Here is an 11,733-nt window from a genome sequence, read left to right as displayed (position 1 = left end):
AGAGAGAGAACCCCTGAAGGAGCGCGAGCTTCGGGACTAAGTTGGGGGTTGGCGCCACAGCCCCCACATAACTGTCACCGCCATCCTTTGGGTCATGATTCCATATATAGCATAATATTCTATCATCTACATAGGAAAACCAAAATAAAATAAAAACGACGCCATTCTAGTATCGGGAATCTATCTATGAAGGCCATATCGCCCAACACCCCCAGCACAATACACGCCTTCACTTCCACTTTTCCCAGTGGAAGGGCGAGTAGTAATATTACACACTGATTTATGTCGATTGATTGGAAGATATTAGGTAGAGACAAAAAATTCACGCAGTGCAGAGGGAGACAAAGATATCAGTGATGAGAGATGAGGGGAAAGATAATGGAAAAGGAAAACATAGCAAGAAAAGCAACGAAGAATTCCATGAAGCATCTCGAGTAAGCCGTGTGCTGAACCACACTTTTGAGTTTCTGTGTTTTTCGCTTTCTAGTTTTGCTTGCACTCGGCGGCCTCCTTCTTGGGCTTAGAAGTACCATCCTGGAGAGAAAGAAAAGGTGTGTTAGCAGTGTGAGGATATGGAGGGGTGAAACTCAAGAATATAGATAGATACCTCTTCGTCCGAGTCGTCCTCCACATCACGGTCCGATCCCCGCTCATCCTCGTCGTCCTCGTCCTCATCCTCATCATCCTCGTCATCCTCATCCTCGAACTCATCGCCATCCATCTCATCGCCCAACTCCTCGAACTGAAGCGCCTCACCGGTGAACCAGTCGATCGCACGGGGGATCAACTTCTCCTTAATATCCTCACCCAGTTGGTAATCCAGCTCAAGGCGCTCCTCAATGTCACTGGCAACGGACTCGGAATCGTCGTTGTCAGTCGGAGGTTGCGGGGGGAGAAGAAGTTGAAAAAGGACTCGGTGGGCACGCTGATCTTGACAACACGGGTCTGCTTGGTGTCTGAGATATATTTTTAGCTCCGATGCTTGATACTGATGGAGGGGGATGGAAGCTCTTACTCTTGTTACGCTGCTTCTTGCTCTCGAGACGCAGAGTGAGATCATTCTCGGCTTTCCACTCGATCTTGGAACCCTCGGCGTGGTCGTAAATGAAGTCACCACCGTATCCACTCTCATTCTTGTAGTAGTAGGTCTTGGAGATGGTCTTGTTGGTGAAGAACTCGTTCTCGGCGAACTCGAAGATCAAACGGAACCCTGGCTGATCCAGGTACTCCATGCGAATATCGGTGAGTTTCTTGAGGGCCTCCTCATCGCGATCAGTGATCATCTCAGCGAGTGAGATCTGGTTCTTCATAGCGGATAGCCAGAACTCGGGGATACCGGCAGTAAGCTCGCCCTCCTCCTGCTGCTCCTTCTTCTCAGCATCGTCGTTCTCCTCATCTTCATCTTCCTCTTCGTCCTCCTTGCCAGCCTCAACCTCCTCCTCGGTGGGCTCGACGCCTCCGTTAATGATTTTTGCCCGGCGCTCGTACAGCGGGGTGAACTTGGCGAAAAATTTCTTCTCAAGCTCTAGGACCTCTTCCTGGAACTCGGCCTCCAGCTTAGAGTGCTCTTTCTGGACACCCTTCAAGCCAGCGACGCGACGGCGGACGACTGGGGGAAGAGACTCAATGTAGCCTGATGAGCGACCAACGAGTTGGCCTAGCTTGCCTTGGATCATCGACATCAGAGCGGGGTTGCGAGCAAAGAGAGAGGCTGCTGCCGCATTGTCCATGGTTTCTGGGAACGCAAACTAGATTAGAACCGCAACTAGACGACACTTACGAAAGAGAGAAATGGTTACCTTCACTGATGCTGGAGACACCGGGCTGTTGGGCGTGCGAGGAGATAGGGGCATTGTTGGCTGGGGTGTTTTGCGGGGTCCTGTACATTTTTTTCACAGTGTCAGTGTTTTTGCTCAACGATAAGCGGTCAGGGAATCCCAGGGGAAAATGCTTACGGAGCGACCGGGAAATCAGCCTTCTTATTTCTGATGGGTTCAGACATAGTGAAGGGGGTAAACAAGAGGGATGTCTGAAAAGGGGGGGGGTGGAGAGATGTGAAGATCAGAAAAGGAGGGAAGAAAATTGATATGGGTCGTGAGTTTTGGGGGAGAGGAGAGTCTGGATGGTGGGATCCTTAGCGCCGGTGGCCGGAGGGGCTTGGCGGGATGCGGTTCTGGTTGAAAAAACTGCTCCCAACAACTTCCCCTCTCGCTTCTCTACTGAACTTGAGAGTTTTTCTCTCTCTCTATTTGGAGCTAATTTAGAATCTTTGTAGTCTCTCTAAGTTGTTTTAAATCTGCAATATATTTTATTATAAAATAATTTAATCAAGTCAAATCAAAAATTGGGATATCGTAGCCTCTATGGTAATATTCCTATTTCTCTCGACATGGGAGATAAAACAAAAGCTCAAGTTAGTAGTAATCATCAAAAGTTTTATATTAAAATGGCCACAGCAAATATTTCCAAATATAAGTTATAGAAGTACTCTGTAGATCTTTTGCTAAACCATTTGACGTTCGCTTTTGGAACCAAGTCCGACTGGTGGCCGCGACCCATTTCGCCATTCTGAATGTTAAATTCAGAAACAGAATATAAGATGTAGGTGAAAAAGTTATTGTTCATGAGAGAACCTTTGGGATATGGTTTGGAGTTATTTTACAAGATAATCATCTCAAACTACATATTATATACATGCATGCCTAACTCCAATCTTAACTATATATATATACCTCTCTTTTGGTCCTATTGCACTGCAGATCATTTTCTTTTCAAGTACACCCATGGATATATACCTCCATATTGAAATCTGTTCGCCTCATAAAATTGAATTGAATGAATGTCAAATATTTCAATACTAACATCTTACTCGGCCCTAGCGTATACTTCATATTATTTCAACCATGAAGACCAAGTCTACCAAACTCCCATCTCTTGCCCCTCCTGCCTAAACAGGGATGGCTTGCTTACATCACACCCGAGGCCATCAATGGGCTTATCAAGGTCACATGGTGATAACAGAGTAACGACATTCGGAGACACCGCCCGATTTACTGGCAAAAGAGCTCCCAGCGGTCCCTCTTATCAGGCGTCTTGATAATTTTCGAGTGCCCGCTGCTGTGAAGTGATGCACCTACTTCAACCAGTGGCATAATAGTGTTCACTTGCACGGATGAGCTTTCAATTATTGAACGCTGACCTACCTGAGAAAACCGTCCATCATAGCGCGAATCGCAATGGGTAGCAGACCACCATCTCCGTCGGGGACTGGCCCCATGGACCTCTCCATACCTCGGCCGAGTCTTCGACGGGACTCTCTCAGGAGCAGGTAACGGAACGCGCCTCCCCCTACGCCTATGAATTCATCGCTAACTGATAGATATAGCGTGAGCGTGGTCTCAGACGTAGAGATGGCTCGGCATGAGGTATGTTGAAGCAATTTCCTCGCCCGATTCTTTGCTGACCATAAGATAGGTTTTCGATGGACCCATCTCAGAAAGTATTCCATCGAGCGTCGTCTCATTCTCGCATCGTCGGAATCGAGCGGGATCGACAGTCAGTTTCACGTATTACCAAGACGGCGAAGACTTTGCAGAGTGGTCGAATGAGGATGCGGTGGAGGACGATCTGGAGGATCTGAGCTCTGGATTCGAAGGGGAATCAGCAGATGGACTCCCGGAGGCTGATGTCGAGTCTCACAGAGGGTCTTTCGTCTCCAAGAGACTTTCGCAATCGCGGGACTCGGTGGAGCAGCCTCTGCTTTCGCGATACCTATCCGCGAGCTCGTATGGACGTGATAGAAGGTCCGGGAGCAGACTCAATCAGAAGGTGTATATTGCATCAGAAGACCTGACGGCGGTATTTGCGGGGTTTTCCACTAGTCCCGGTGGCTTTGCTCTCTATGTCGCTCTATGCATCCTGACCGGCGGATTGGCATATCTTTTCTTTCGCTGGCTCCCACGGTGGCGCGTGAGATTGATTGGGAAAGCAGCTCCATTGGGAAAATGCCAGTGGATTGCAATTGAGGTAGGAATACCAAGGGTAACCCCATCACTGGCTCCTATTAAGTCTACTAACTTGCAATTATAGGACCAATGGAATCAATTTACCATCCACATGGTTGGCAGTCAGTCCTATGGGCGTCCACTGTCCACTGTCTTTGTTGACTCTTCTGGTCAAGCCTACGATGAGGACCGCGATCCATCCATTGAATCCCTACGGTTTCTTGATTACAGGTACCTGAGATTCTTCTACCATCCCGTCGAAGATAAGTTCTCCTTGATCACTGGCTGGAGAGATCCCGCATGGACCAATGCAAAGGCCATGCGCGGGGGGTTGGATGCCGATGAGCGTGATAGCAGGGAACAGATTTTCGGACAAAATGTTATCGACATCCAGCAAAAAACCGTGCCGCAATTGCTGCTCGATGAGGTGTGTTTTCCCTTTTACAAGATCTACTTCTGCGTCTATCTCTTACTGGCAATAGGCTTTCCATCCTTTCTACATGTTCCAAGTTGCGAGTCTCATCCTCTGGTCTATGGATGAATACTATTACTATGCGGTTTGCATCTTTCTCATCTCTGCTTTCAGCATTGCCACTACTGTGGTCGAAACCAAATCGGTAGGCTCTTAATGCCGAGTAGCATTCAAACTGCGGGGATACTGATGTTCAGATAGTCAATGAGTCGACTGAGAGAAATATCCATGTTCGACTGTGACGTGCGCGTTCTCAGGAATGGATTCTGTAAGCCACGCCATCTAATGCTTCCTCTAGTCTGAGTAAAACGCTGCTGACCCTTTTGACTGCCAGGGCGATCGGTCTCCTCACAAGACTTAGTACCTGGGGACGTGTTCGAGTTTTCTGATCCGTCATTGAACCAGGTACCTTGTGATTCTATCCTTTTATCGGGTGATTGCATTGTCAATGAGAGCATGCTTACCGGTTTGTCCTCAAGAATTGCGTACTTGACTCTCCGTTAGACATTCTGACATGCAATAGGCGAATCTGTACCTGTCTCCAAGACTCCTCTCATTGATGATGCTCTCAAGCACCTTGATCTCAGTGCCCCATCGATTCATCCTAATGTTGCCAAGCATTTTCTCTTTAGTGGGACCAAAGTCATTCGGGCCAGGCGACCTCAGAATGTTGATGACGACGAAGCTGTGGCTTTGGCTATTGTCGCCAGAACTGGATTTTCGACGACCAAGGGCGCCCTGGTCCGATCAATGCTATTTCCGAAACCCTCTGGCTTCAAATTCTACCGAGACTCCTTTCGTTACATTGCCGTTATGGCAATAGTTGCGCTTTGTGGCTTTGTGGCTTCGTTCATCAATTTCATGAGACTGGGTGTAGGTCAACCCCGAGTGTATGCGCGTGCTATTGCTAATAAACAATAGCTTTCCTGGCATCTCATCATTGTCCGTGCCCTTGATTTGATTACAATCGTCGTCCCTCCGGCCCTTCCGGCAACCCTTAGCATTGGCACAAACTTTGCACTTTCCCGCCTCAAAAAGCAAAGTATTTTCTGCATTAGCCCACAAAAGTGAGTCAACCTTTAAATGACAAGCGAATATTCCGCTGATGCCTTTGGAATTTCCAGAGTCAACGTTGGAGGAAAGCTGGATGTTGTCTGTTTTGATAAAACGGGAACCCTTACTGAGGACGGATTGGATGTTCTCGGCGCACGAGCGGTTAGCAACAATCAAAGGTTGGTACTCAATCAAAATTCAAACACAAGGAAGACATCGACTGGAACTGATCTGATGGATATAAGGTTCTCCGAACTATTATCTGAAACTTCTTGTGGTCTACTACTGCCATCGTCAGTGGCGAACTCGGCATATGACATGGAGAAGCAGCGAAAGATAATATACACCATGGCAACATGCCACTCTTTAAGGGTTGTTGATGGCGAGCTACTAGGAGATCCTCTCGATATCAAGATGTTTCAGTTCACGAGTTGGTCCTATGAAGAGGGTGGTGGTCATGCCTCTGAGCCGACAAGCTCTAAGTTTGATACCATCACCCCATCTGTTGCAAGGCCACCGGAGACTCACACTGGCAAAAGCCAGCGAAATGGACCCAATGTAAGTCGTGAAACCATCTTGTTCAAATAGTCGCTTACCATCATTACTAACTACAGCTTCCCGTCGAACTTGGTATCTTACGAAACTTTGAATTCGTCTCTCAACTCCGCCGCGCAAGTGTTGTCGTCCGGCAGTTTGGGGATAATGGGGCCAGTTTCTTTGTGAAAGGTGCCCCGGAAAGTATCAAGGAAATATGTGTGCCTGAAAGTCGTGAGTTGTCTTCTCTGCAAGATATTCTCTGGCAGATTTACTCACCTTATTGGTAGTCCCATCCGACTATGACGAGCTGTTGAACTATTACACCCACAAAGGGTACCGTGTCATTGCTTGTGCAACCAAATACGAACGAAAGTTGAGCTGGATGAAGGCCCAGAAACTTAGTCGGGTCGAGGCCGAGAGTAATCTTGAGTTTTTGGGCTTCATTATTTTTGAAAATAAGTTGAAGCCTAGCACCTCCCAAGTGATTTTGGAGCTGAAACAAGCTGGGATTCGAAACGTTATGTGTACGGGTGACAATATCTTAACGGCAGTGAGTGTTGCCAAGGAATGTAAGATGATTGACCCAGATGAGCATTGTTTCATCCCACATTTTATTGAAGGTTTGTAGGACACGATGTCCATTTGAGAAATTTGACATGAGCTGACCGATCTAGAACCTGGTCTTATCACCAAGACATCTCTTATATGGGAAAGTGTGGACAACCCTGATCTCAGATTAGACCCGAGAACACTTTTAGTATGGAAACCCGGATCTACATGCCATGATTATAGAGACTGACCAATTCTAAAGTTCGTCCAAATCTCTACGGAAGAGGATCTATCCATCCCAGGAAATATACTTCAGGCTCGGAAATACTGTCTTGCGGTCACAGGTGATGTGTTCCGGTGGATGGTTGATTATGGGAACGAAGATGTGTTGAACCGGGTAAGAGCTGCTTTTGAATACTACAAATTGATTCCTTTTTCTAACCGTTCTGTTCAGATTCTGGTCATTGGGAAAGTATTTGCTCGAATGTCACCGGATGAGAAGCATGAACTGGTGGAGAAGCTTCAATCAATCGATTATTGTTGTGGCTTCTGTGGAGACGGGGCAAATGATTGTGGCGCTTTGAAGGCTGCTGATGTGGGCATCTCTTTGTCTGATGCCGAGGCATCTGTTGCCGCTCCCTTCACCAGCAGGCTTTTCGAGATATCATGCGTGCCCACTTTGATTCGGTAAGAGTGTTTAACTTTGCAACCTCAACGCTAGGGCATTACCTGACAAAACTTTGATAGTGAGGGCCGTGCTGCTTTGGTGACGAGTTTCTGCTGCTTTAAATTCATGAGTCTTTACTCGGCCATTCAGTTCTCCTCCGTGAGCTTCCTTTACACATCCGGTTCCAATCTCGGTGACTTCCAGGTGAGTAAATAACTTCTCGGACCCTACGCTTGCAGCGACAGAGAAATAAGCTGACTGAATATCTAGTTTCTGTTCATTGATCTAGCCTTGATCATGCCGATTGCTATCTTTAGTGAGTACTGCTTTACCTTACCTCGAGAATTGACTAACAGACAATCAGTGGGTTGGACGGGTCCTTATCCCACACTTTCTCGCAAGCGACCGACAGCCGACCTTGTCTCGCGGAAGGTTCTGACTCCTCTATTGGGCCAGATCATTATGGTGGTTCTCGCCCAGCTGACGATCTTCCAGACTGTCCAGACCCAGCCCTGGTATGTCCTTTTCTTTGAAAATGCGAATCGAAGAAAATGCTGACTCTTTAAACCAGGTTTCTCCCTCCCCAGCTGGATTTGGAGAAGAGCAACATTGTAAACTCGGAAAACACGGCGCTTTTCCTGTTCTCCTGCTTCCAATATATACTGACCAGTATTGTTTTGAGTGTCGGACCACCCTTTAGACAACCGATGACATTAAATGGTAAGCAACAATTTATATTTCCCCAAGAGAAATTCTACGAGAGAGCTGCTGCTAAATTCTATTTGTACTGTAGTTCCATATCTATGCACGATCATTGTCGATTTGTTGATCGGAGTCTACATGCTCTTCCGACCATCCGAATGGGTCACGAGCGTGCTCGAGTTGACCATCATGTCTGACTCCTACCGAGGCTGGATTTTGGCGCTTGCACTTGGGATGTTTGCATTGTCCTGGTCAGCAGAGGTCACAGTGTTCCCCCGGTTGGCACGCATCATTGGCCACACACGGACTCGGCTACAGCCGAACTATCGCAAGAAACGTCGCCAGTACAAGGTTCTTCTGGAAGGGATGGGCTTGTGAATACATTGGAGGGTAATGATGACAGTATTTACTTAGAGAGAGTTAGAGACGAACAGAGAGAGAGAGAGAGAGAGAGAGAGAGAGAGAAAGAGAGAGAAAAAGAGAAGAGAGAAGAGAGAGAGAGGCGCGGTAGATATTGGATCGCGTGGTGCACTGTCGCATTGTCACCTAATAGAAACGGTATGGTACATATCAAGCACTCCAAGTCCCTGGAAGCTTCCATCTCTCTTAGACAAAGAACAATAAAAACAAAGTCAAGGTATCAAGCGGCGTGTAATAAGCCTCTGGGTTCAATTGTGCATGGTTCGTGGGTATGAGGCCGACTGAGCCCGTCCATTCAGTGATCCCAAGGGTGCTTCCAGCCCAGCAGAGCTGGACCGTCCTGCTTCGCACGGTACATAAGCTACAAAAAACCCAGTTAGCATGATTGGCCTCAATCCAGGGATACCGGGGAAGGAAGGCATACGAAGAACCACATGCTGGCACCTAAGGCAGTGGCAGTAAAGCGGTATAACGGCCGGGCCGCGTGAATGTGGACCGGGTGGTGGGATTTTCCTGCCATTGCTACAGAGCAATTGAGTCAGTGAAAGCAATTTTGATGGGTTGAATAAGTCACATACTTTGTGTACGCAGGACGATGGGCTTGGCTTTGCAGAGGACGGACGTTTCGGCGGAAGCGGGAACTCGAGAAAGTGGAAGTCACGGTCACGTGATCAGTGACGCTCTTTCTTCTTAAACGTCCCCAGGTTTCTTCTGTTTACTCACCTTGAAAGAACTTGGTCTTGATCTGATCTTCTTACTTGTCTGCAATACTTGGGCCCTTGAGGATCTGATCGACGATTTTTTTTTGGTGCCCTGACTTCAGCTCGGACCTTCATTCTGCTCGAGAGGTCCTTGAAAGGCCCTGGCAATGTTAAAGCTCACTTCACTACTGGTCACTTTTATCTGATCAGCGAATGCTACTATGATTCCACCTACCTTCCAAAACTCTCCTTGCGTCTTGACTCGGAATCCCCCAACAAAATCCAACTGAATTCGGTCATCGTTCCAAGTCGAATAAACCTACGATACCCGATTTAGATCTCACGAGTACCGAAACCCAAGTCTTCGGAGTCCACGATTCCTCAGTCGAATCATCATTCTCTATTCGACCAAGAGGGTTTTATTTTTATTTTTATTTTCAAACGAACTCGCGTCCATGTCGTCCCTGGAAAAGGATAGCAGTGGCCAGTCCCGGTTTCCTGGTTGCTCTAACATTCGAGATTTTGAATTCATCGGCAAGCTTGGAGAAGGAACTTTTGGGTGGGTGTTTTCTGCCCAAGTGAGCGTTCGGTGGCTAATCATTGGGACAGTGAGGTGTATAAAGCAAGGTCCAAGAAAGACAACACGGTTCTGGCCTTGAAGAAGATTCTTATGCACCATGAGAAAGAAGGCGTATGTTTGACTTGATACATGTCCCCGTTGTACGCCACAGCTAACCTGCTCTGGAAAGTTCCCAATCACTGCAATTCGAGAGATCAAGATTCTCAAAGTGCTTTCTCATCCCAATGTCTTGCAGCTCAAAGAGATGGCCGTGGAACGGAGTAAGGGTAAGAGGTTTTCTCTGTATAGATTTGACTATTTACCGTGGATTGCACCTTGACTGACACCTACTTCAGGCGAAGGACGAAAGAAGCCCAGCATGTACATGGTCACCCCATATATGGAGCACGATCTTTCCGGGCTCCTGGAGAACCCATCGGTCCAGTTCACTGAACCTCAGATCAAATGTTATTTGATGCAGCTTCTTGAAGGTCTTCGTTACCTGCATGCGGTATGGCTTGTTCTAAACCGGTTAAAGGAGCTTCCTATCTGACGCATATAGCAGAGTCGTATCTTGCACCGTGATATGAAGGGTATGGTTCAATTGGTCAACACCTGGCTCTGCTTCAATCAAACTTACCAATGGGATAGCTGCCAATCTACTTATCAGTAATGCCGGAATCCTCCAGATTGCTGACTTTGGGCTTGCACGACCATTCGATGAACCTCCCCCGCAACCTGGAAAGGGCGGAGGAGAAGCAAAACGAGAATACACAGCCCTGGTCGTAACCCGATGGTATCGCCCACCTGAGTTACTGCTCTCGCTGCGGAAGTACACGACCGCGGTTGACATGTGGGGTGTTGGGTAAGTTTGAGCCCGCAGTTCTTATTGGACAGATCCTGATACACTCTATAGGTGTGTTTTTGGTGAGATGTTCAAAGGAAAGCCTATTCTTTCAGGCAGCAGCGATTTGAACCAAGCACAACTTATCTTTAATCTTGTCGGAACTCCCAATGACGAGAACATGCCCGGATGGAGTTCTTTGCCTGGATGTGAGGGAGTCAAGAATTTTGGTTTCAAGTCTGGAAACCTTGTCGATGTGTTTAAAGAGTAGGGAGACCCTTCCCTCACCCGTGAGGCATTGGGATTTGGAATACGGCTATTACTTATATCGCATGTACTAACAATGCAATAGTCAAAACCCCGCTGCTATCTCACTACTCACTGAGCTTCTGAAGCTTGATTGGCGGAAACGTATCAATGCAATCGATGCATTGAAACATCCTTATTTCACCACCGCACCACTTCCCGCACGGCCCGGGGAAATTCCTTACTTCCAGGATTCTCATGAATTGGATCGAAAGAAGTTCCGTGGCCAGCGAGCACCCGTTCCTCCAGCTCCAGGAGGTAATCCCGGTGATGCTTCTTCCAACGGAGCCTGGTCCGGGCCGGGCCCTCGACCGGACTCTCGAAGTAGAATCCCAGGGGGTGCTCGAGGGGGTCGGGCCAACGGACCAACTGTCACGTCCGGAAATTCTCATCGACGTGGCCCATTTCCTCACTCACAGCGAGACAGCGGGCTTCCGCCACGGCCCCCGGTGTCTTCTCACCAACAATGGGATGGTGCGCAAGCTGGATGGTCAGACGACTCACGACGGGATCGATTCCCCCAAGGGCGTCCAGGGGGTAGGTTCTCCAGTAGCATTGATTCGTATGTTCCAAATTATGGACATGCTTCCGATAATCCACCAACAAACGCAGATTGGCGTGGAGGGAACCGGCGAGACTATCGTCGTGAGCCAGCTCGAAGAAGAAGTCGGAGTCCCAATTCTCGAGGATCCGGCTAGAGGGGGAGTCTGCATTATTAACCTCTCCATATTAATCTAGGTTGCGTAATACTCGCAAAGATGTATCATTCTCCATGAACCGGCCTTGAAATGGAACTTTCTTGGTTGTGAAGAGTTTAATTGAGATGAAAATGACATTTACATGTAAACACACAGCCAGCATGTGGAAAGGATATATAAATGGTATGCGTAAACCGTAAATTTGCTTTTATGCTTTTGCC

General features: G+C 47.7%; 4 protein-coding genes across 4 annotated transcripts; 2 read left to right on the top strand and 2 right to left on the bottom strand.

The window, feature by feature from the left end:
- Positions 1-483: 483 nt before the first annotated feature.
- On the bottom strand, positions 484-2,002 carry nap1 (histone chaperone NAP1; the record flags this gene model as incomplete). Its single annotated transcript, XM_057139064.1, has 5 exons — positions 484-534; positions 608-925; positions 990-1,735; positions 1,800-1,879; positions 1,956-2,002. The coding sequence occupies 5 exons, from the start codon at positions 2,000-2,002 to the stop codon at positions 484-486; spliced, it is 1,242 nt and encodes a 413-aa protein (XP_056997271.1).
- Positions 2,003-3,236: 1,234 nt separating this feature from the next.
- Positions 3,237-8,362, top strand: N7520_005129 (uncharacterized protein; the record flags this gene model as incomplete). Its single annotated transcript, XM_057139063.1, has 20 exons — positions 3,237-3,328; positions 3,386-3,425; positions 3,475-4,026; positions 4,090-4,431; positions 4,487-4,621; positions 4,678-4,744; positions 4,811-4,942; positions 5,000-5,349; positions 5,398-5,543; positions 5,601-6,087; positions 6,144-6,297; positions 6,354-6,686; positions 6,741-6,823; positions 6,878-7,012; positions 7,070-7,302; positions 7,363-7,486; positions 7,553-7,598; positions 7,685-7,797; positions 7,870-8,002; positions 8,076-8,362. 20 exons carry the CDS (start codon positions 3,237-3,239, stop codon positions 8,360-8,362), a joined length of 3,984 nt encoding a protein of 1,327 aa, XP_056997270.1.
- A 337-nt stretch (positions 8,363-8,699) lies between these two features.
- Positions 8,700-8,924, bottom strand: N7520_005128 (uncharacterized protein; the record flags this gene model as incomplete). The annotated part of the gene is made up of 2 exons (XM_057139062.1): positions 8,700-8,765; positions 8,829-8,924. 2 exons carry the CDS (start codon positions 8,922-8,924, stop codon positions 8,700-8,702), a joined length of 162 nt encoding a protein of 53 aa, XP_056997269.1.
- A 636-nt stretch (positions 8,925-9,560) lies between these two features.
- N7520_005127 (CDC2/CDK family serine/threonine-protein kinase) lies at positions 9,561-11,458 on the top strand (the record flags this gene model as incomplete). The annotated part of the gene is made up of 8 exons (XM_057139061.1): positions 9,561-9,664; positions 9,715-9,796; positions 9,855-9,951; positions 10,021-10,175; positions 10,227-10,257; positions 10,316-10,529; positions 10,581-10,775; positions 10,861-11,458. Coding segments are annotated over 8 exons (1,476 nt in total), but the record flags the coding sequence as incomplete, so codon positions are not given.
- Between the last annotated feature and the right edge of the window lie 275 nt (positions 11,459-11,733).

The sequence above is a fragment of the Penicillium odoratum genome (genome assembly GCF_028828045.1).
Source record: "Penicillium odoratum strain IBT 22623 chromosome Unknown utg000004l_segment0_segment0, whole genome shotgun sequence".
In the NCBI taxonomy this organism is placed as follows: Eukaryota; Fungi; Ascomycota; class Eurotiomycetes; order Eurotiales; family Aspergillaceae; genus Penicillium; species Penicillium odoratum.
Note: the sequence above shows the minus strand (reverse complement) of the source record. Positions and strands in the feature narration are given on the sequence as shown.